Source organism: Raphanus sativus, chromosome 9, assembly GCF_000801105.2.
Source record: "Raphanus sativus cultivar WK10039 chromosome 9, ASM80110v3, whole genome shotgun sequence".
NCBI lineage: Eukaryota > Viridiplantae > Streptophyta > Magnoliopsida > Brassicales > Brassicaceae > Raphanus > Raphanus sativus.
Genome location: NC_079519.1, coordinates 29,676,736 through 29,698,926, shown reverse-complemented (window position 1 = coordinate 29,698,926; position 22,191 = coordinate 29,676,736). Strand labels below are relative to the sequence as shown.

General features: G+C 33.0%; 4 protein-coding genes across 6 annotated transcripts; 3 read left to right on the top strand and 1 right to left on the bottom strand.

Annotated features, from left to right (window-relative positions):
• Positions 1-1,625: 1,625 nt before the first annotated feature.
• On the top strand, positions 1,626-3,175 carry LOC108825272 (uncharacterized). Of its 2 annotated transcripts, none has more exons than XM_056993539.1 (5): positions 1,626-1,735; positions 1,931-2,089; positions 2,211-2,345; positions 2,432-2,575; positions 2,671-3,175. In XM_056993539.1, exons 1-5 carry the CDS (start codon positions 1,670-1,672, stop codon positions 3,022-3,024), a joined length of 858 nt encoding a protein of 285 aa, XP_056849519.1. In that variant the 5' UTR covers positions 1,626-1,669; the 3' UTR covers positions 3,025-3,175. The 2 variants fall into 2 exon arrangements, with proteins under 2 accessions (XP_056849519.1, XP_056849520.1); XM_056993540.1 differs by having other exon boundaries at positions 2,747-2,883.
• Positions 3,176-4,843: 1,668 nt separating this feature from the next.
• On the top strand, positions 4,844-7,399 carry LOC108827499 (uncharacterized). The gene is made up of 5 exons (XM_018600908.2): positions 4,844-4,996; positions 5,197-5,355; positions 6,418-6,552; positions 6,643-6,786; positions 6,884-7,399. The coding sequence occupies exons 1-5, from the start codon at positions 4,937-4,939 to the stop codon at positions 7,208-7,210; spliced, it is 825 nt and encodes a 274-aa protein (XP_018456410.1). The 5' UTR covers positions 4,844-4,936; the 3' UTR covers positions 7,211-7,399.
• On the bottom strand, positions 6,931-9,481 carry LOC108827498 (APO protein 3, mitochondrial). Its single transcript, XM_056995380.1, is given in 5 exon segments — positions 6,931-7,206; positions 7,625-8,292; positions 8,295-8,393; positions 8,396-8,457; positions 8,968-9,481. Coding segments are annotated over 4 exon segments (1,233 nt in total). The 5' UTR covers positions 9,381-9,481; the 3' UTR covers positions 6,931-7,206; positions 7,625-7,633.
• A 7,744-nt stretch (positions 9,482-17,225) lies between these two features.
• On the top strand, positions 17,226-21,904 carry LOC108827497 (auxin response factor 2). Of its 2 annotated transcripts, none has more exons than XM_018600906.2 (16): positions 17,226-17,409; positions 17,525-17,759; positions 17,851-17,966; positions 18,052-18,147; positions 18,243-18,299; positions 18,387-18,542; positions 18,632-18,716; positions 18,823-18,913; positions 19,001-19,165; positions 19,265-19,384; positions 19,465-19,540; positions 19,621-19,792; positions 19,865-20,769; positions 20,879-21,069; positions 21,152-21,367; positions 21,471-21,904. In XM_018600906.2, the coding sequence occupies exons 2-15, from the start codon at positions 17,633-17,635 to the stop codon at positions 21,318-21,320; spliced, it is 2,526 nt and encodes an 841-aa protein (XP_018456408.1). In that variant the 5' UTR covers positions 17,226-17,409; positions 17,525-17,632; the 3' UTR covers positions 21,321-21,367; positions 21,471-21,904. The 2 variants fall into 2 exon arrangements, with proteins under 2 accessions (XP_018456408.1, XP_018456407.1); XM_018600905.2 differs by having other exon boundaries at positions 17,227-17,409; positions 21,484-21,904.
• Positions 21,905-22,191: the final 287 nt, after the last annotated feature.

Genomic DNA, 22,191 nt, shown 5'->3' with positions numbered 1-22,191 from the left:
GGAAAATGAGTCTTAAAATTTAGTTATGCAAAGTTGTTTGACCTATTTACAAACTATTAATTATTTTGGTCCTACCGAAACTTATAATCTAATTTATAACCATATCAATTAAATACACTACACTTTTTCCATCAGTTAAACATAAAAATATAACTAACTAAAATCAAATTTGGTAACTAAAATCAGCATATCTTTTCAAATTAATACAAAATCTTTGTTAATCCACATTAAATAATTTACATCAAACGATTTATATGTCGTATTTGTCAATGTCATACTATTCCACACGTAAGTTACAAACAAAACACAATGAAATTTTAACGATTCAATCACAATAATATTTAAGCATAATAAAAAGCAAAACGCACGTATTTTTTGTTTAATTCTTTTCAGCTATATAAATACCTATGAGATATGATATCTTTATGCAGAAAATCTAGATTAGACCGACATGTGTTAGATACAGTTCAAAAATCAACTGCTGATTCAATTAATCCAAATAAGTAGATAACGATATTATAAAATTAACATCTAATTATCAAATAGAAATAGACAAATTTATAAAAGACTATCAATAATAAAAATAAACTAAGTTATATCAATAAAATTTATTTTTTCCTGCAACATTTTTCTTCATTTTTAAATGATCTAGTACGAGTATTATTAAAATTTAAAGAATCGAAAATCATATAGATTATTCAAATCTATGCACTATTAAAAAATATAAAAAGTTAACCTATTTTTAAAAAACAATACCATCAAATTTATATAGGTTTTTATCAGGTCAACCAGTGTACGGATCGCAGGTCAATGATAGACTTTATTTTTTTAAAAGTTTATATGTTTTTAAATATTGGATTTTAACTAAATCTTAACTAAATTATATAGAATCATTCAGATTTACTGATTCAACTGTAAGTATGGATCAAATAAAAAACATTGGTAAAAATATACTAATAACTCTACAAATATATATTATTAAATTAGTCTAAAATATGAAAAGTAAATTTTATGTATCCCTAAGTCAACAAATTTTTTAAAAAAATGCACACAAAATATAAAGATGTTTGTAGCATAGTAGTGTACATACAAAGTTTTGAATAAAAGAATTGATTAAATTATATATTTTAACAAAAGGTAATTTTCTTTTTTGACAAAATGCAACGTTATGACTTAATAATGTATATCATAATCAAAACACTAATTCATGTCACATTTTTATTGATCGAAAAACGCTTCGAAAGCTAGTGTTTACTTAATACTGTATTTATTACAAAACTATGAAAATGGTTTAATCGACAATTCTTCTACTACCACGATTCTATATGTTTTATAAGAATTTACGTGTATATAATTATCACTTATTCATCAATTCAATATAAGAGCGTTATCCCCCCCCCCCCTCCCCCCACCACCCAAAGGCCACAACTAGATAGGTAGAGGTCTTTTCTGATTCATTTGCGTGGTCGTTACGTTGCTCTTACCAATCTCGCCATATATAAAATTTGTACGTCACATAATTCACGAGAATTGAGCTTGCCCACTTCATTATTTCTCCATGCATAAATCGTAACGTATATCATTCTCTCAACATGCAGTTATTTTAATACTAAACGTCATTTACTCTTGCTCCTATTAGTTTTCGTGAGGCTAAACTATCGAATAGAAGATGGGTGTATTCCCTGGGTTTGGTAGCTGGATCAATAAGAACAGTCAACCTCAACCGCCTCTTAAGGTCCGCTTCATATCCATCAATCATAGGACTCGAAGATGTCAAATATAAATACATAAACATATTATCTCGTTTTTAGTTTTTTTTTGCCAAAATGACTCAGACTTAAAATACTACTTTGTAAAAAAATTTCTATATGATATTTACAGTTTAACAAAAACATATATAAACATATTTTATTCTGTTTGTTGTATGCAGGCCAAGGCCAAGAGTTCTAAAAATATCGATTCAGAGAAAGACGATTTTAAATATCCTGATAAGGCCTATCATGATTTAAATGAGGAGCAGAAGCAATTAGATCTTTGGCATGAAGCAGAGATGAAGCATCCATGGCATAATGCATCTCCTAAGATCAAGGTATAATAGAAATATCACCCTAACGAAATAGAATATATATACCCATATCTCTTTTTCTTTTGCCTTGGTAGAATCAAGAACAAAGACCCTTAGAAAATTCTTATGTTTTTGATGTTTGAAGGTGACACATGAAAATGGTTTTTACCATATGAACATAGAATTGACCGTAGGGTTGCCTCCAGAAGTGCTCTACAGCTTTTTGATTGAACCAGGAAGTGGTATGTTTCACGATTTGCGCAAACGGCGCCAACTTATGGTTTCTTTTCTAATCATTAAAAAAATCAATGCGATACATATTACGTACAGAAATAATACTTGAGACTACGAATTTTTTTTCTGAAGGAAAACAAATCAAGAAAGGTTTTGTTTGAGAAAGGTCCGAGGCAAATGACGAGGGTGGGAAAATCTGTGGCTTGTAATGTATTTGGGGTGTATATACCTATCTCGATTAATCTAGTCATCGATGAAAACAGAAAAGATTTTATGGTAAGTGGAGCTTCTCTCACAAGAAACAACCACTATTGTTTTTGTACTGGTGGAAACCTAACTCGGGTAATTTCTCTTTTGCTTATTGTGGACAGACACAATATAAGAAAGAGAAAGTGAGATTTATGAAAGCATTCGAGGGTAACTTAAAAGTGGACCCTATATTTGTAGATAAAGAACGTTTATGCAAAAAGAAGATACCAATGACTCGAGAAGAGTATAAAAAATGTAGTGGTGGCCAAGGAAAGGTTGCGTCAAAACTGACAATAGACCAATACTATAAGCCATATCCTCCTTTTAATCTACCGCCGCTTTCTTGGTTCATCCGTGGGATGACCATCAAAACCTCCAAAGCTCTGCTTGCACTGGTTCAGGACACGTCTATTGCAATGCGAACGGCTACACATATGCCAGAGGAGACAGCAAGTAACAAACATGAAAAACACTAGAGCCTCAATGAACATACACAAACACATGTTTTATAAGTTAATAATATCTCAAAAGTATAAGAATACAATCAATCAAACAAAATATGTAAATCATATAAATATATATATATATATATATATATATTTACCGTATAAAAACATATCCAATATTAAGCCAGTTTTCGAAAACAAAAAATATAAATATATATATCAAATATTATGTTGTATTAAATTTTAAAAATTATTTATCTTCGTTAATTCGGAAGATATTGACCACTAATCTCAATGAAGATGGCATTTTATTTATTTACACAAAAAGAAAGATGGCATTTTTATTATTTTTCTCTTGATTAGAATAAATATAAAAACAAAAATTATCCGTCCAGTTGTAGGTTTTTGTGGTCTGCTTGTATTGTTCTTGGGTTGCTTAGTGTTTCATCTGAGTTTTTTTTTTGCTTAGTGTTTCATCTGAGTTTTATGCTCGTAATGTTGTTTTCTTTTTGGATTAAGATCTTTTTCTTTCTGTCTTATTAGAAGTCAGTGTAAGTTTAGTTTGTTTCTCTTGTTTAGTGTCTGGGATTGTCTGTCCTTTCATTCTCCATTTATGTGATCCACAAATAAGCAAAAATCAATTAAATGATTTTTATTTTAATATATAGTAGAATAATTATAAATAAATCGTTTTTATGGAATTCAAAACCTAGATTGCATGATATAAAAGTATTAGTAAAAATTTTGATCAAACTAATGGAGTAAAATGGATTCCACAATCTTGTTTTGTTTATATGAAAGGAAGAAGAGATCTTCTATAACTTGTTATGAAGTTACATAACATTTTCGCTTTAATGGTACAAACTGGTCGATGGACAAAAAGAAATGCATTAACCTCACCGGAAATGTTGAAACTGCACTAACCTCAAAGCCATTGGGCTGGGCTTATTAAAGAACATGAAAGTCTTCTAACTCTATATGCAATTCAAAATTTTCCAATGGGTCTATTGACAATTAAACTGGGCTTTTGTTTAGTAATTTAAAATTTTGTTTTTGTTTATTTAATACTGTATTTATTACAAAACTATGAAAATTATTCTTTAATCGACAATTCTTTTTTTTTTTGCTAAAAGGTAAATATCATATATGAAGAGAAGAAGTTAGAAGGTAAAATCTTATGATTGCATCAAACTTGGCAAAAAGAAAGAAAAAACAAGATGATGCATATGAAAAAACAATTTGCTAGAGGCCTAAGTCAGTCACTTGGACATAAGGTTTCTGAAACTTTTAAAGTCCTTCCTAGAGGAGATGATGTTCCTCAGCTCTCTATCAATGTTTCTGAAAACAGTCGTCGCCAGGATGGAAACAAGGTTGTGTGTCACGTTGTTACGCTGTTTCCATATGTGAAACACCAGTGCTTGTGTTGCTAGTCTCCTCAGCAGTGAGGCGCTCTTAGAACGCGGAGCTCATATCCATGATAAAAGCTCTGCCCAGTCTGTTAGAAGCCTGGTTGGCGGTAAGCATCTTCCAAAAATATAACTCCACACCTCTCGGCGGTAATCGACAATTCTTCTGCTGCCGCAATTCTATATGCTTTATAAGAAATTACGTGTATATCATCACTTACAAGAGCGTTATCCCCCCCCCCCCCACCCTTCCCCCTCCCCACCCCCCCCACCCACAAGGCCACAACAAGATAGGTAGAGGTCTTTTCTAATTCTCATTCACTTGCGTGGTCGTTGCGTTGCTCTTACCAATCTCGCCATACATAAAATTTGTACGTCACATAATTCACGAGAGTTGAGCTTGCCCACTTCATTATTTCGTCATGCATAAATCGTAACGTACATCATTCTCTCAACATGCATGCAGTTATTTAATACTAAACTTCATTTACTCTTGCTCCTATTAGTTTTCGTGAGGCTAAACTATCGAATAGAAGATGGGTGTATTCCCTGGGTTTGGTAGCTGGATCAATCAGAACAGTCAACAGCCTCTTAAGGTCAGCTTCATATCCATCAATCATAGGACCCGAAGATGTCAAATATAAATACATAAACACATTATCTCGTTTTTAGTTTCCTTTTTGCCAAGATGACTCAGACTTAAAATGCTACTTTGTAAAATATTTTCTTCTGATATATACAGTTTAGAAAAAAATATATATATATAAACACATTTCATTCTGTTTGTTGTTTGTAGGCCGAGTCCAAGAGTTCTAAAAATATGGACTCAGAGAAAGACGATTTTGAATATCCTGATAAGGTCTATTATGATTTAAATGACGCGCTGAAACAATCAAATCTTTGGCATGAAGCAGAAAAGAAACATCCATGGCATAATGCATCTCCTAAGATCAAGGTATAATAGAAACTAGGTTAAGATATGCGCCTTACACGGAATGAATATTATACAAAAGTTACTTTTATGTATTACATGTTTTTGACATATTATGAAATAATAAATATATATTGAATAATTAAAAATTCAGTAACTGTTACATATATAATTAAAGGTATGTAAATACATAAATAAATTTTCTTAATCCAAACAAACACTTTTTATTTTTGATCATTTGTATTTTTTATAACAAAATTTAAAATCACTGATAACAAAAAAAAAGTTTTGTGGGTTGTTTAATAGTCTTAGTAATTTATAATTTTAAAACATTCAATGCAAATTTTAAAATATATATATATATATATTAAGTTGTCAATATTTGTTCAAAATTTTCTCAAAAAAACAAATTTCAAATTAAATAATTATGTATTTTATATGGTATATAATATATTTCAAACAGTATCAAATATTATATATTATATTGATATTTAATAAATAAGGCTTCCTAGTTATATAATTTTGTAATCATTTGTATTTTGTTATAAGAGAAATTTTAAACTATAGATCATAAAAATTTCAATGTGAGACTTTTAACAACTTTAGTTATTTATAGTCGTTTTAAAAAAATTTTAAATATATCATACACAGAAAAAAAATTAAAGTTTTTTATTATATAGTTTATGTAGTTGTTTTTAATTTATTTTAATAAATTATAATTTTAAGAAATGATAGAGAATATATTTTATTAAATTTTTATGATTCAAAATCATTAATTATCATATATATATTTAAGTCATAATAAGCAATTACGTGATTTTATATAAAGAAACAATGAAAAACATTAATAGTTAATTTATGGTTAATTTAATCAAAAGTTTATTGTACATTTAGATGAACCAGCATATTTTCCAAAGATTATAAAAATAATTTTAGCGATAACACGTAACTACAAAAAAATATTGCAATGCTTATTTTTAATATATAAAGGATAGCACCCTAAACAAAATACAATCTTTTTTCTTGCCGTGGTAGAATCAAGAACAAAGATCCTTACAAAAAAAATTATGTTTTTGATGTTTGAAGGTGACACATGAAAATGGTTTTTACCATATGAACATAGAATTGACCGTGGGGCTGGCTCCTCGTTCGGTCTACGACCTATTGTTCGATCCAAATGGCGGTACATTTTATGATTTGCGCAAACGGCGCAAACTTATGGTTTCTTTTCTAATTATAAATGATTTCAAATGTTGTATATATTAAATGCAGTAATAAAATCTGAGACTATGATTCTTTTTTCTAATGAAGGAAAACAAATCAAGAAAGGTTTTGTTCGAGAAAGGTCCGAGGCTAATGACGAGGGTGGAGAAATCTGTGGCTTGTAATGTATTTGGGGTGTATATACCTATCTCCATGAATCTAATCATCGATGAAAACAGAAAAGATTTTACAGTAAGTGGAGCTTCTCTCACAAGAAACAACCACTATTGTTTTTGTACTGGTGGAAACCTATAACTCAGGTAATTTCTCTTTTGCTTGTTGTGGACAGACACAATATAAGAAAGAGAAAGTGAGATTTATGAAAGCATTCGAGGGTAACTTAAAAGTGGAGCCTATATTTGTAGATAAAGAACGTTTATGCAAAAAGAAGACACCAATGACTGGAGAAGAGTATAAAAAATGTAGTGGTGGTCAAGGAAAGATTGCGTCAAAACTGACAATAGACCAATACTATAAGCCATATCCTCCTTTCAATCTACCGCCGTTTTCTTGGTTCATCCGTGGGATGAGCATCGAAACCTCCAAAGCTCTGCTTGTAAAGCTTCAGGACTCGTCTATTGTAATTCGAACGGTATCACCAGTGCCTGAGGACTGAGGAGACAGCAAGTAACAAACATGAAAAACACTAGTAGAGCCTCAGTGAACATACACAAATACATGTTTAAAAGAATAATATTCTCAAAAAAGTATAAGAATACAATCAGACACAAAAAAACAATCAAAATATGTAAAATCTGTTTATTAAGAAAATATATAATAATAAAATTCAAATTCAGTTTGAAAAATATAAAAAATATTTTAGCGTGTAAAAACATATCAAATATTATATTATACTATTAAATTAAAAAAAATATTTACCTTCTCGAAGTCGGAAGCAAACACTAAGCTCAATGAACATAGCTTTTTAATTACTTCTTCTCTTGATTAAGCACCAAACACGTTAACTATGTTTCCTAATATATAGGGAGTTTCGTTTAATCATATCAATTGTTTCTTGATGCTGAATCACCTTGAAAGGTCAAGCGACTAGATCGACTTCATCACGTTGAGGGTAAACCACATCGAGTCTCATCATACTCTTGTACTGGTCAGGCACAGGTGCACCACCTTGCACACACAGCTCCACAACCGCAGGAGCTTTCCCGTAAAACCTCTGCAAGCTATTGTCGAGAGCAGAATCATCATCTGGATCCCGAACGTGCCACACGTAGTTCGGACCCACCACATCGTCAATAGTCGCTTCTTGCCACGCGTGCATCCCGTCTCGCATCTGATGCTTCGTAGCTCTACACATCTTCACTTTGTGTCCCTTTGGCCCCACTTGAATCTCCGGACAGTAACCGCAAGTCCACACTTTGTACCTCCCCATCAGCTCCTTGACCCCTGTGACCATTTCAAACCACGAATCCATCGTCTCGATGCTTAGCTCCTTCAAGCTCTTCTCCTCTGCACTGCTGACACAACGTTCATCTTCTTGTAAAGGTGTAGTAGTAACTGCGGTCTCTGAGTCCCCGTTGTTGACGACTTCCTCGAAATCTACGATCCTTCCTTCGATGCTGTAAACAGGTTTGGTTCTTCGCTTTGATGGGAACTTCTCGAGGTCTACGCCTGCCTGTATGCATAACTCGAGAACCGCAGAGATTCTTGGGACGGTGAACCTCTCGTCGTGGAGAACTCTGGTTTGAGAGCACGGTCGTAGAGGTGGAAACATTTCGGGAACAAAACGACGTCGCTGGGTCTTCCTCTTTTCCATACATGAGTGGCGCTTCTTGAACCGCTCCCGGACCTGTGCAAGTCCTGATCCCATGACCTTCCTTGCCAATGTGAACCTCAGAGCAGAATCTGAGAACAAACAACACAAATATTATAATCACATTGTAACCAACAACTAGTCATTGTTTTTCATCATATTTTTTTGTGCATTTTTGACCTATAATAATAGAAACTTTGATTAAAAACACTAAATTTTGTGATTTTAATTTGAAAGAAGACATTACTAATAACATAAAACATGAAAAATGCAACAAATGTCTTCACATAAACCTCTAAAAGATTCAGCATATGCCTCTCTGCACAACTCTCATCTCACCTCTAAAAGAAAACACTCTGCGTGAAACAGAGACTTCGCTGCTTATTCTCCTCCTCCACACCTATCAGAGTTTCAGCTCGATTACAACTAGCAATAACGATATCATCAAACTGTATCTATCTCCAAATGCTTTAAGTGGATCAAATCGAGAAATCATCCATATGAACTCCAGAATCTAATCTAAAACCGATTGCAATCTCTCTCGGAGATGATGATGATACATATTAGTGTATAGAACAGTGAGAACGAAGGAGATAGTTAACCTGCAGCGATGAACAGAGACGTGACGATGGACGATTCTAGAGAGCCCGGAGAGCAGCGAGGCGCGGCAACGGTGAACTCCGTGAGCCACGTGGACGAGCTCCGGGACGAGCAGACCGTTATCCGGCGGATCTTCGAGTACGCGGCAGGGCTGCGATCTTCTCAGCTCTTTCTCCTCCTTGGCGCGACGGATCAGCTCCTTCATCGGAGTGGGGTAAGGCTTCCTCTCGGATTTATCCTTCCGTGGCTTGGGCACGTCGGCGTAGAGAGGATCTTCGACGTCGTCGTCGTCGTCATCGTAGGGGAAGTCGAGACTGGTGGTTAGGGGTTTGATGGAGGAAGAAGAAGATGAGAAAGGGGTTTTGGTGATTGCGAAGAGTGAGATTTGAGTGATCAGCTTTCTTCTCTGCAGCATGTGTACAAATCTCTCAGTGGATACAAAATGCACACAAGGTGTTCGGTGAAATTTCTCAATTTTGGAGCATGAGCATTTAGTGATAACATTTAATATATCAGAGACCAAATTATATTGAATCTACTACTATACATATATTCAATAGGCCCATACTGTTTTGGGCTTTCGAGCCGAACACTTACGGGCACGTATCAAACTTTTCATAGACAAAATGTCTATCAAGATTGTTTAGAGTTTTAGATAATTGGTAAGTTTCATTTTGCCTTTTCGGGACCGGGAGATTCTTCGTTCCACGTGATTCACGATTTTTCCAGAAAAGAAGAGTTAAAATGTTATCTCCTCAGCGAAGTGCTACGTTATTATTTATCGAAGAGACATTGAGTTAAATAATATTGTGTAGGTCACAAGAAATTCATATGGAGCGGTTATGATGAAGATCCCCACTAGAGTCTGAAGTTTTCAAATGATGCATGAATGTTTACCCAAATACGTAGTGTGTGAAATGTATGGTTTGACCAAGTTTCTTTCTTATTTTGTTTTTTTTTTTTTTGCTAAAATTTGGTTCTTATTTTGTTTTTACAAGGTCCAAACAAAGGGTTGGAAAAGTCGACGAGTGTGGGTAAACATAAACAAACAATAACAAAAATCATTTGTTTGAAATTATAAAACATGTGCAAAAATCAAAATATAGTCTAGCTATTTCAAGTTTAACAAAATATACAATTGAAAAGAATGTATATATACACACAATTATATATAATCCAGGATTAATATCTTTTGATGTTAATTTCGAGTTTCAGATTAAATCTTAATCATCAATGTTTTGTTTCACTCAGATTTAGATCAAATGAGACCTTAATCATTAAAATGGTAAATATAATGTATTAATCATGGCTAACATGATACTCTATCGATGAAGCTTGCGTTATAAATCTTTAAATACGATAACGTGGAGAAGTAATCATAGTCTAGTTTGGAGTATAATTGTATTTTAGATGTAACTCCAGTTCAAGTTTATGGCGACTATTTAAATAACATAAGCCGACAACATTGACGCACTGTCGGTGGGGAAGTGTCCGTATTTAAAATATGATTGATACAGATAATTAATAAAATTACTTTTGTATATTTTTATAATTTGACCCGATCAAAATGCACATGATTGATATATCAAATCAAAATGCTGATGGATGCAACACTATAATCAAATATGTTATTACTAATTGACTTGGTAGTGGAAGTTATCTTCTATGGTGGAGCCAGCTGATTAGTTTAACACTGAAGATAATCTATATTTTAATTATCCTATGATTTTGAGTCTATTTGACGTACATGGTCGGCTAAAATTACGTCTTTTGTCTGTCTTTATGTGGAAATTTCTGAATCTTTCGAAAAGCTATATATAATGGTATTGGTATTATGTTTGAATCGCATAATTATGGTATTACGTTTGAATCGCGTAATCTATTTTATTAAAACAGAAGTACAAGATTATATTAACCCTTAGTTTTTCATTATATTTACATTGTCATGCCACTGAAGTATTAAATGAAACTATATTTAAGTATGATTGTCTTTTCCTAATTTAAATAATAGATTTAAACATTTAATATTTTTTCCTAATTTAAATAATAGATTTCCTTAACAAAATCTTAGCCAAAATATATTTCCTAATATATAACATATAATCAATTTATATAACATAAAAATAAAATATAATTTTTATATATTATTAGCATAATACTTCCTATATAAGTCCAATTAGTTATAAATATAAGATTTGTTTATATGATACACTATGATCTAATAGATGATTAAATCACAAAATATAATTATTTAAAACTAATAAATAAAATCGTTATGTTTTAAAATGTTATATTAATAATTATGTAATACATTTTAATTTACAAATATATATAGTATACCATTAGTACATAGAAAAAATTTAAAGTGAAATAAAATATTTATACGGTCACGGGTCAAGCTCTAGAAATAAACAAAAACAGCGCAACATTATTTTTCTTTAACAAATTTATTTTAGTAGAAAGTATAGTCCCAAATATGGTTATATGTTTTATGTATTTATAATTTTATTTTCTTTGTTTTTGAGGGATGCTAGGATTTTTGAATTGGAAAAAATTATGACTCAACTCTATATTATTTTAATTAGGAAATTTAACATTTATATCAGAATATTTTATTAAAATTTTAATTTTAATTTTTATTATAACTGCAAAGATAAATTTCCAATCTAAATTTATATTTAAATATTACAAATATATCATTTAATATTAAAAAAAATTAAAAACATAAAATAAATATCCGCCCGGTCGGGCGGGTCAAGATCTAGTTATATGTTTTATATGATAAAAAGTACGGTAATTTACAAGTATTAAATAATTTAACAAAAAATAACACAATGCTTTTACAGTGACAACAATCAAAAGATGACAGTGTACTTTATTTCTTTAATATTCTAGACAACCAGTTTACAAAAACAATTAAATTAACTAATTGCAATTCATTGCAAGCGATAATACATGTGATTAAAGATGCAGGTAGGTTGGGTGCTTTATATGGCTGGACAGTTTTAAAGTTAGTGTTGGCGTTTAATTCTTCCAGCTTTAAGATATGATACTCACTTTTTCTTCGATAAAGATAGAAGATACTTTTTTCTCATTTTGCAGATTAAAAACTAAAGAGCCTGAGTTTTTTGATTAAAGATTTTTTTAAAATCCTGATTAAAGTTAGTTAAATCATTTAGAAAAATTAGATCACAACACTTAAGAGGTGAAATAATTTTTATATGTCTTCCAATCAAAAATACAATACGTTCCAGTTTTCAGGACTGGCTGTGAAAAAAATAATAGAAATAGTTTAATAAATCAATTAAGCAACGAATATTAATATTTTTTTTACCAAAAAAATTAAGCAACGAATATTAATATTTTAGAATAAGCAGAGAAAGTTAGGGCTGGTCTGTAGGTTAGGGTTCAAAGAGGGGAGAGATTAGGAGAAAGGAGTGTGACCCATTATTAAATTAGTGCTCCTTAATATGGCGACACGTTTAGGTCCCATGTGTAATCACTTCACATCATCTTAAACTAGGTACAACAAAACTCAGTCCACCATTTATTAAATTATCCCGTATTGCGATATTATATGCTCTCCTCCCCTTTACTATGCAATTCAACAACTCTGTTTTAAAATCAATCATGCGTAAAGGGAGTAAAGGTTAACCCGAGAACAGTGGCGGATCCAGAAACAATTTATGTTGGGGGCACAATACTAAAAATTAAGGCTGGGCAAAAAAAAATTAGAATTCCAAGAACTGAACCGAATATGATCCAAAAAGTAGTATCTAGTCCGAATCAAAATTGATTAAATATCCGAATGCGTTTAAAATTTTGGTATATAGAGAACCGAAACCGAATTTGACCTAAACCAATCCAACCGAACCAAAATATTTTGGGTATTCGAATGTATCTGAAATAGATTTATATACCTAAATATATTAATTATTTTTAGATTTAATGTATATTAAAAATACATCCAAAATATATAAGATATTTTTAAGTTATCCAAAATATTTGAAAATATATACGAATAGTCAAAAGTAAATGTTTAAAATAGCTAAAGTATACTCAAAACACTAAAAATTTAAAATATCTATTGATTCTTTATCTAAATATTCAAACAATATTAATTTATATGTTGCTTTTATGTATTTTAACATATGTTATTCAAATTTATATGAAATATATTATTTTTTAAAGATTTTGAGAAATTTAAAGTATATAATGAATTTTTTAAAAATTAAAATAATTTAAATGGTTATCCAAACCCGAACCGAACCTTTAAAAATCTGAAACCCAAACCAAAATTTAGAAATATCAGAATGAAACTGGAATCTTTAACCCTGAAGATCCGAAGAAATCTGAATCCAAATGAGTATATGAATGCCAATCTCTACTAAAAAATGTTATGAGTTGAGGACACTTTATCTGTTTATTCACTAATGCAATAACAATTTAATCACATAAGCATAGAATTTTCCAAAAAAAAAAAAAAAGAGTAGGGGGCACGTGCCCCCGTACCCCTTAACCTACAACCGCCCCTGCCCGAGAACATCTTGTCGTTGGTTGGTAACGACTGACTAACAGTGTTAGCGAATGATTCCTTTTTTTGCCAGCAAAAATATTCAATATTTGTTGTTGGTTTCTACAGTGGAAAGTGACATGATTTTTAAAAAAAACTTTGATATTAGTCTACCGCATACGGAAAAAACTCAAATAATTAGGCAGTAAAATTTCGATAATTGAGGAATGCAGTTTGACATGGATATTAGAGGTGGCAAAATATTTCTAAAGTTTGGTTAAATCTGTTGTCCATTCGAATTAAAAAATTCAGATATTTGTAATTTTACGAAACAAAACAAATATCAATAAATAATATCCACAAGAAACGAAGAAAATTATATATATTAATATTTTAAGAAACAGAAATCTGATATGATTCATTGTATGCGTATATGTACATATACCTAAAACACTATATAAATAAGTTATATAAATGTTAAATTGTATATAAGTTTTATAGTACTTTTATTTACTAAATTTATTAAATTATTTATTAGATTTTTTGTAATAAAATATTATTATTTTATATTATTAAAAGTATTTTTTACAGATTAAATCAAATATTCAATCTAAATTTTGAAAAAATCAGATATCCAATACACAATATTTTAGCGACTACGAATTGAATCACAAATATCTATAATAATCCATATATCTGATTAGTAACCATCCTAGATACGTGGTTATGGTCCTATGGATACCAAAAAAAAATTAGTTAGAAAGACGACATCGAAAATATACCACATTTTTCTCGTTTTCCATCAACCATATTTCTCCAACTTGCAATATGGACCGATCATCAAGAATACATGAACAAAAAAATAAATAAGTATTTTAGCAAAAAAAATAAAAAATAAATAAATAAGTAAAAATAAATAAGTATATGCCTATATAGATTTACTTTAGTCATCAGTGTCAGAAATTGACGATAAAGGAAACATTCACGTGTATGTGTTACATATGCTACAATTACACACATCTCGATAGTTGCTAAATCCGGTAATGTCAGCTGCAAAGAATTATAATATTACTTGTATTTTAACTCCGAATTTGTGTATTACTCCATCGGTTTCATAAGCATACACATTATAGAAAAAATTGTTTCAAAAATATATATTTTATTTAATACATTTTTATCAATTAATAATTAATTGCATTTATTAAATTTTTATTGGTTTATAATCATGAAAATAGATAATCAAAGAAAACTATGCATTTAATACATATATTTAATGTGTTTTATTAATATGTGTGAAAAAACTAAAACATATAATATTTTAAAATGGATTGAGTATTAGCTTATCTTTTTTAACCAGTTTGATAATGTAATTTCTTTTGTCAAATTTTTTATTAGCCTCTCAGTTACTAACTTGTAAGAACGAAGAGGTAATTCACAGATTACACATTTCCGTGATCACATAATAAAATATACTAGTAAATTACTTTCAATTCATATTGCTTAACAATTAGTTTACAAAAAAAAAAAATATTGCTTAACAATCCAAAACTCCATGCCACTACACTGATACCACCCGGTTCTTGTTTTGCCAACCTTTATATTTAATATTGCACTGGTAGCTTCAATTATATAGGTCTTTATTTTATCGGACAAAGATTCCCACCACGGTTGCGTTCATACCACACATCTAGCAAGTCCCATATCAACACGTGAATTTTGTCCTCCTAATTTCTCGTACGTGTTGTTAACATATCGTCTCCTAGACGACATATTACCTGTGAAAACTTGTTTAAAGAAACACTGTTTCAATTCCATATTTATCTTGGATTAATAGTGTATATATATATATATATATATATATATATATATATATATATATATATATATATATCTTTTGGTCAATTCCAACTGTTATTCATGCTTTACGTGATGTTAACAATAAAAATAAAAGAAAGAAAGATTTACACCAAATAAAAAATAAAAGAAAGATAGTTCATAGTTTGCAGTGCCTTGATCGCTAATCATAACAAACAACAAAAGACAACGTGATTTAGCTTTCCAGGTCATACATTTCAGAATGTAATGATTTTGTTAAGTTTTCGAAGTGATGAATGTTTTTAAAAAGACTATGGCACTTATACACTGAATGCAGGAGAAAAAAGGGTGAGGTTACATGTTTCATTTATAGATGAGCATGTCAGCATATGCAAGAATAGTATAGATCATAGAAATTGAGTAACCCCTCAGCATGAAAACAAGGGCATATTTAATGTTTATACGAGAGTTACCACTCAGTTACATAGTTAAATAACTAGGTGAAATATAAATATGGCATGCCTGATATGTCGGCAAACCGCATGCATGACTGATGGTCCGTTCCATATTTTGCTTAAGCTAATTCTATTAGTGTTTTTTGTGGTTTTGTATTCTATAGCAAACTTCAAATGAACTTGGACCACAACAACCAAATATCAATAACGTTTAATTATTGTTTCAAACTAGAAATCGGTTATATATAATTGCAGTTCATATAAGTCAATCCTTTTTATTTTGGTATTATCTAACTTTCAACCTAATTAAGAAAAAACACAATAACGAAACGTCTTTGTTTTTCCATTTAAAGGTAAACAGGGCAAAATTAAATACGAGAGATCCATGGCACGAAAATTCCTCACAGCGCACGATAGCCAGAAGAGAGTGGAAAATGATACCGGAATATATTAAAAATGCTAAAATGCACATATTACGCCACGTAGCTATTAACTTCTCTCTACGTCCACCCAGACCTGCCTGTTCACAGCAAGACAAAGCCACTTCCCAATAAAAACACAACACCTTTCTTATTGACGCTATCTTTCACAAACACCGTTATCTTTTCTCACCAATCAAAATTTATCGTGTGCTCGCGACGTGTTGACGCCGTTAGTCCATCTATCTAACAAACTAAATCAGCCTTTATTTCGTGCAAATCTAATAAATTACTACCATCTTTTTTTTTCTTTGATCAAATAAATTACTACCATCTGGGTATTAATTTCACTTTTAATTTTCTTTCCTCAAGTTTTAACCGATGGTTTAGTAGTTTTTTTTCTGGGGGTCAAAAGAGATGATTAATTTTTTGGGTAAAAAGAGATGATTAATTTTCTACTACGTGTTCTAAAAGTTATGCTTATGGTAATGATTCCAATACAATTAACCTACTAAAGTAAGTAATTAGGTTTTCCTTCGATTTATTTTACAAAATAAATTTATTTTCATTAAAGGACTATATTAATATTTAGGTGTGATGTTCACAATAAACTGTTTTTTTTTACTGAAAAACTTGTATTCGCAATAAACTTGAACAGATGAATATTGATATTTGATTTTTTAAAGATTTTTTTGGGCACTGTAGTTTCTTAAAAATTGAATTTTGTAATTTTTTTACAATTTTTCGTGCGCTGTGAATTTAATAGCAACTTTTATCTAGTTGAACCTATTTAAATAGTTGAACATATTACCTGTAAAAACTTGTTTATCTAGTAATAGAAAAAAATCAATAAGTGTATTAAATTAATAACAACAAGGGAGGAAAGACAATAATAATATCGTGACTAGTCTAGTCTATAGCCTAGTGAGGTCGCGGACCCTGGTCCCCCGGAAAGGGTTACAACCGGAAATAGCCGGTGCGAAAGGGAGAATGGTAACCGGTGAAAGCCGGTTTTGACTACTCTTGGTTTTTAAGCCTTTGGTCGCCTCAGACCCAGAAAAAGAAAAAGATAAGAAATCACAAAGAAAAAAAAAAGGAGAGAGAGAGAGGGAGAAGAAAGGTAGCTTGTCTCCGGTAGCGTCTGTAACCTCCGATAACAGCCAGAAGCGAGTAAAGGAAGACGAAGACGAGTGAAAGGAGAGAGAGAGCTCACGGTAGCTGTTGAAATCGAGCTAATTCGAGGTGAAATTTGGTGGTTTACTTAACTCGTTTGATTCTAGGGTTTAGTCTCTCTGCTAGGTTTATTAGGTAAAATGTAACGAAGCTAAAACGAGTGGCGATTGTGTGTTGTAAACAGAGATAGAGACGAAGGATCGGAATCGAAATCGAGATTTGGAGATTTTACTGTTGATTTCGTTTTGCTTAGAGGCTTGTTCGTCGCCAGATGAAACAGATCTGAGGTTTTATGGCGAGTTCCGAGGTCTCTATGAGAGGAAATCGTGGAGGAGATAACTTTAACGGTGACTCAACGACGGAGACTAGAAACGTCTCAGTGACCGGGGAGGGGCAAAAAGGTCATTCTAACCGTGTTGGTGAGAACTCCGTTTCTGACTTTTTTTTCTTTTTTTTTCTTAGGTTTGTGGACGCTGACTGACTTTTTCTTCTTGTTGGTGGTGTTCATAGTGGACGCTGAAGCTGCTTTATACAGAGAGCTGTGGCACGCTTGTGCTGGTCCTCTTGTGACTGTGCCTAAGCAAGATGACCGTGTCTTCTACTTCCCTCAGGGACACATCGAGCAGGTGTGTTATTCTTCTCTCAGTTTTTTTTTGTGATATCTTTTGTTATGTTTTGGTTTAATTTTTTGTCGTTTTGTTGATGATTTAGGTTGAGGCGTCGACAAACCAGGCAGCTGAGCAGCAGATGCCTCTCTATGATCTTCCATCTAAGCTCCTTTGTCGAGTCATTAATGTTGATTTAAAGGTATTCTTCTTCTCTCATTTTCTGTTTGGGAATTTTTTTTTTTTTTCGAGTCTTGAATTGTCAGCTAATGATGGCTTTGTGTTATGGTTTTACAGGCAGAGGTAGACAGTGACGAAGTGTATGCGCAGATCACTCTTCTTCCCGAGGCTATTGTGAGTTGTGTGTCTTCTAATTTTTTCGTTTGAGCTGAGTATCGGACGATGTTCTTGAAGAAACTGATTTTTTTCTTCTTCTTACAGCAAGACGAGAATGCTATTGAGAAAGAGACGCCTCCTCCTCCACCTCCCAAGTTCCAGGTGCACTCGTTCTGCAAAACCTTGACTGCGTCCGACACAAGTACACATGGCGGGTTTTCTGTGCTTAGGCGGCATGCGGACGAGTGTCTCCCACCCCTGGTTGGTGTTTCAGTTGCTTTTTATCTCCTTTGAAACATATTTTAACTGTATTTTTGTCTTTAACCCACCCCTTTTGTCTCTTCTCTCAGGATATGTCACGTCAACCTCCTACTCAAGAGTTGGTTGCAAAAGATTTGCATGCAAACGAGTGGCGTTTCAGACATATTTTCAGAGGTATAGGGGGGATCTATTGGAAATGTATTATGAGTATCTTGTTTAATTTATGTTTCTTGATTCTTGTGTGATCACCGTTCTGTGGTGGTTGATGTTTTATTAACAGGTCAACCACGAAGGCATTTGCTTCAGAGTGGATGGAGCGTGTTTGTTAGCTCCAAGAGGCTGGTTGCAGGAGATGCATTTATATTTCTAAGGTTTGTTGATTTTTTATGTTCATGATGCTCTTGGCTACAGTTGTATTTGTTTGTTTCATTGATGTTAAATATCTAATTCTTCTTTAGGGGTGAGAACGGAGAATTACGTGTGGGTGTAAGACGTGCAATGCGACAACAAGGAAATGTGCCTTCGTCTGTTATATCGAGCCACAGCATGCATCTTGGAGTACTGGCCACCGCATGGCACGCCATTTCAACAGGAACCATGTTTTCAGTCTATTATAAACCAAGGTTTGTTTTGGTTAAGCTAACATGATAGCTTTGATCCTTTGCTGTTTTGTTTATGTTCAATGTCTGCGAGTTACTTACTAATGTTCATGCATTGTGCAGGACAAGCCCATCGGAGTTTATTGTTCCGTTTGATCAGTATATGGAGTCTGTGAAAAATAACTACTCCATAGGCATGAGATTTAAAATGAGATTTGAAGGCGAAGAGGCTCCGGAGCAGAGGTAAAGAAAATACTGTTTTTGAGTATCTATATCTGATTATGTTGAAGGAGAACCTCACAGATTGTATTGATTTCTATTAGGTTTACTGGCACTATTGTTGGGATTGAAGACTCTGACCCCACGAGGTGGGCAAAATCAAAGTGGAGATCCCTCAAGGTAGATGACCTATATTGTAGGCAAGATCTAGACACTATTCTTATCAGTGAACGAAGGCTAAATGTTTAGTTTTCTTGCAGGTAAGATGGGATGAGACTTCTAGTATTCCTCGACCTGATAGGGTATCTCCGTGGAAGCTAGAGCCAGCACTTGCTCCTCCGGCTCTGAGTCCTGTTCCCATGTCCAGGCCTAAGAGGCCCAGATCCAACATAGCTCCTTCATCTCCCGACTCTTCCAAGCTCATAAGAGAAGGTAAACTCTCCCTTGCAGTGCGTCTGACTATATTAGTGTGTGAAAATTACTAATACATTGTCCACTTAACAGGCTCATCTATGGCAAGCAAGGACCCTTTACCGGCAAGTGGACTTACAAGGGTCTTTCAAGGTCAAGAATACCCGACCTTGAGAACGAAACATTCTGAGAGTGTAGAGTGCGATGCTCCTGAGAGCTCTGTTGTGTGGCAATCCTCAGCGGATGATGACAAGGTTGATGTGGCTTCCGCTTCTAAAAGATATGAGAACTGGATGTCCTCAGGCAGGCATGAACCTAGTTACACGGATTTGCTTTCTGGCTTTGGGGCGAACATAGATCCATCGCGCGGTCATCAGATACCTTTCTATGACCATTCATCATTACCTTCTGTGGCGGCAAATAAATTCCTTGGTGATCGGGATGGCAAGTTTGATTATTTTGCTAACCAGTGGCAGATGATGCAGTCTGGTCTCTCCCTGAAGTTACACGAATCTCCAAAGGTCCCTGCAGCATCTGATTCCTCTTTCCAAGGGCGAGGCAGTGCCAAATATGGCGAATATCCAGTGCTTCATTCTCTGACGACTGAGAACGCTGGTGGCAATTGGCCAATACGTCCACGTGCGTTGAATTATTATGAGGAAGCGGTTCACGCTCAGGCGCAAGCGCAAGCTCAGGCTAGGGAGCATGTAACACAACGACCTGCGATGGTAGAAGAGGAGACAGCAAAGTCAAGAGACGGGAACTGCAGGCTTTTTGGCATTGCTCTGGTCAACAACGTGAATGGGACAGATTCACCGAGAAACAATTTCAATGGTACTGCGGGGCTTACGCAGGTAGCATCTCCAAAGGTTCAGGATCTTTCTGATCAGTCAAAATCGACAACTGATCATCGTGAGCAGGGAAGACCATTCCAGGTTAAGAATCCTCATCTGAAGGACGTTCATACTAAATCAAACTCAAGTAGGAGTTGTACAAAGGTGAGTTTATTTTGCTATTGTTTCACACAGATTGTATGAGCTTGTAGGGACCAAACCCTTGAAGCCATTCTTGACTAACAACACTACACCATTGGTTTTATTTGTAAAGGTTCACAAGCAGGGCATTGCACTCGGCCGGTCAGTGGATCTCTCAAAGTTCCAGAACTACGAGGAGTTGATAGCTGAACTGGATAGCATGTTTGAGTTCAACGGAGAGTTGATGGCTCCTAAAAAGGATTGGCTGATAGTTTACACAGATGCCGAGGATGATATGATGCTTGTTGGTGACGATCCCTGGCAGTAAGATTTTGCAGTTTTTTCTTTCCATCTTCTGACGCCAATATATATCAATTTTAACACTGACTTGATGATTTATTCACAGGGAGTTTTGTGGGATGGTTCGAAAAATCTCCATATACACGAAAGAGGAAGTGAGGAAGATGAACCCGGGAACTCTAAGCTGTAGGAGCGAGGAAGAAGCAGTTGTTGGGGAAGGATCAGATCCAAAGGACGCCAAGTCTGCTTCGAATCCTTCACTGTCCAGCGCCTGAAACTCTTACACCAAGAAAAAAACAGCACCCTTTTGCTACAAGCTGAGGTATGTATAATGTTTTACATATGTATGCTTCTGAATTAATAACTTGACAAGTCGCTAGAGAGAGTTCATATCATATCATTACCATACAAATAACATTTGGTAGCTTTGTAACGCAGGGGAAGAGAAGTAGGAACAGAAATCAAGAAGAGTTTGATATGGTGGAGACTGGAGAGTAAGAAAAAGGGATTATGGAGGGTTATTAAGTAATGGTATTAAAAATGCAATTTTTGAAGTATTTTGTTGGGCACTTAGGTTATAAGCATCTTCCACCATCCTAATATCTAATAATAATCAAATATAAATATATATTATTAAGTAAACAAAAATGGTTAGAGGTATTATATGGTAGAATATGGAAAGGGTCTTTTTATAAGTAGAAAAAGATGGTGAGGAGTTGTAGATGGAGGCTTGGTTTCGTTTCCTTGCTTATATGTAATTTCTTCTTCTTTCACCAAATGATCACTTGAAAAGTCTTTTATTGTTTATATATTAATCTCAATGTACATAAGTTTTTAATATTGTACCTTTTGAATAGTATTCGAATCTACATTCCTCTCTACCTGTTTAAATAGTATTATGAGTGTTTTAACCTTTAAGTTTAAACTAGATCTTGACCCGCCCGACCGGGTATTTATTTTATGTTTTTATTTTTTAATATTAATTGATGTATTTGTAATATTTAAATATAAATTTAGATTAAAATTAATCTTTGCAGTTATAATAAAAATTAAAATTAAAATTTTAATAAAACATTCTGATATAAAATTTAATTTTCCTAATTAAAATAATATAGAGGTGGGTCTTAATTTTTTCAATTCAAAAAT

Excerpts from the sequence above, each read along its gene's own strand:
- LOC108825272 (XM_056993539.1), top strand. The coding sequence starts at position 1,670 with ATGGGTGTATTCCCTGGGTTTGGTAGCTGGATCAATAAGAACAGTCAA. Across the intron at positions 1,736-1,930 it reads AACCTCAACCGCCTCTTAAG|GCCAAGGCCAAGAGTTCTAA; the intron begins GTCCGCTTCATA and ends TGTTGTATGCAG. Across the intron at positions 2,576-2,670 it reads AAAACAGAAAAGATTTTATG|ACACAATATAAGAAAGAGAA; the intron begins GTAAGTGGAGCT and ends TATTGTGGACAG.
- LOC108827499 (XM_018600908.2), top strand. The coding sequence starts at position 4,937 with ATGGGTGTATTCCCTGGGTTTGGTAGCTGGATCAATCAGAACAGTCAA. Across the intron at positions 6,553-6,642 it reads GCAAACGGCGCAAACTTATG|GAAAACAAATCAAGAAAGGT; the intron begins GTTTCTTTTCTA and ends TTTCTAATGAAG. Across the intron at positions 6,787-6,883 it reads AAAACAGAAAAGATTTTACA|ACACAATATAAGAAAGAGAA; the intron begins GTAAGTGGAGCT and ends TGTTGTGGACAG.
- LOC108827497 (XM_018600906.2), top strand. The coding sequence starts at position 17,633 with ATGGCGAGTTCCGAGGTCTCTATGAGAGGAAATCGTGGAGGAGATAAC. Across the intron at positions 18,543-18,631 it reads ACGAGTGTCTCCCACCCCTG|GATATGTCACGTCAACCTCC; the intron begins GTTGGTGTTTCA and ends CTCTTCTCTCAG. Across the intron at positions 19,793-19,864 it reads TTCCAAGCTCATAAGAGAAG|GCTCATCTATGGCAAGCAAG; the intron begins GTAAACTCTCCC and ends TCCACTTAACAG.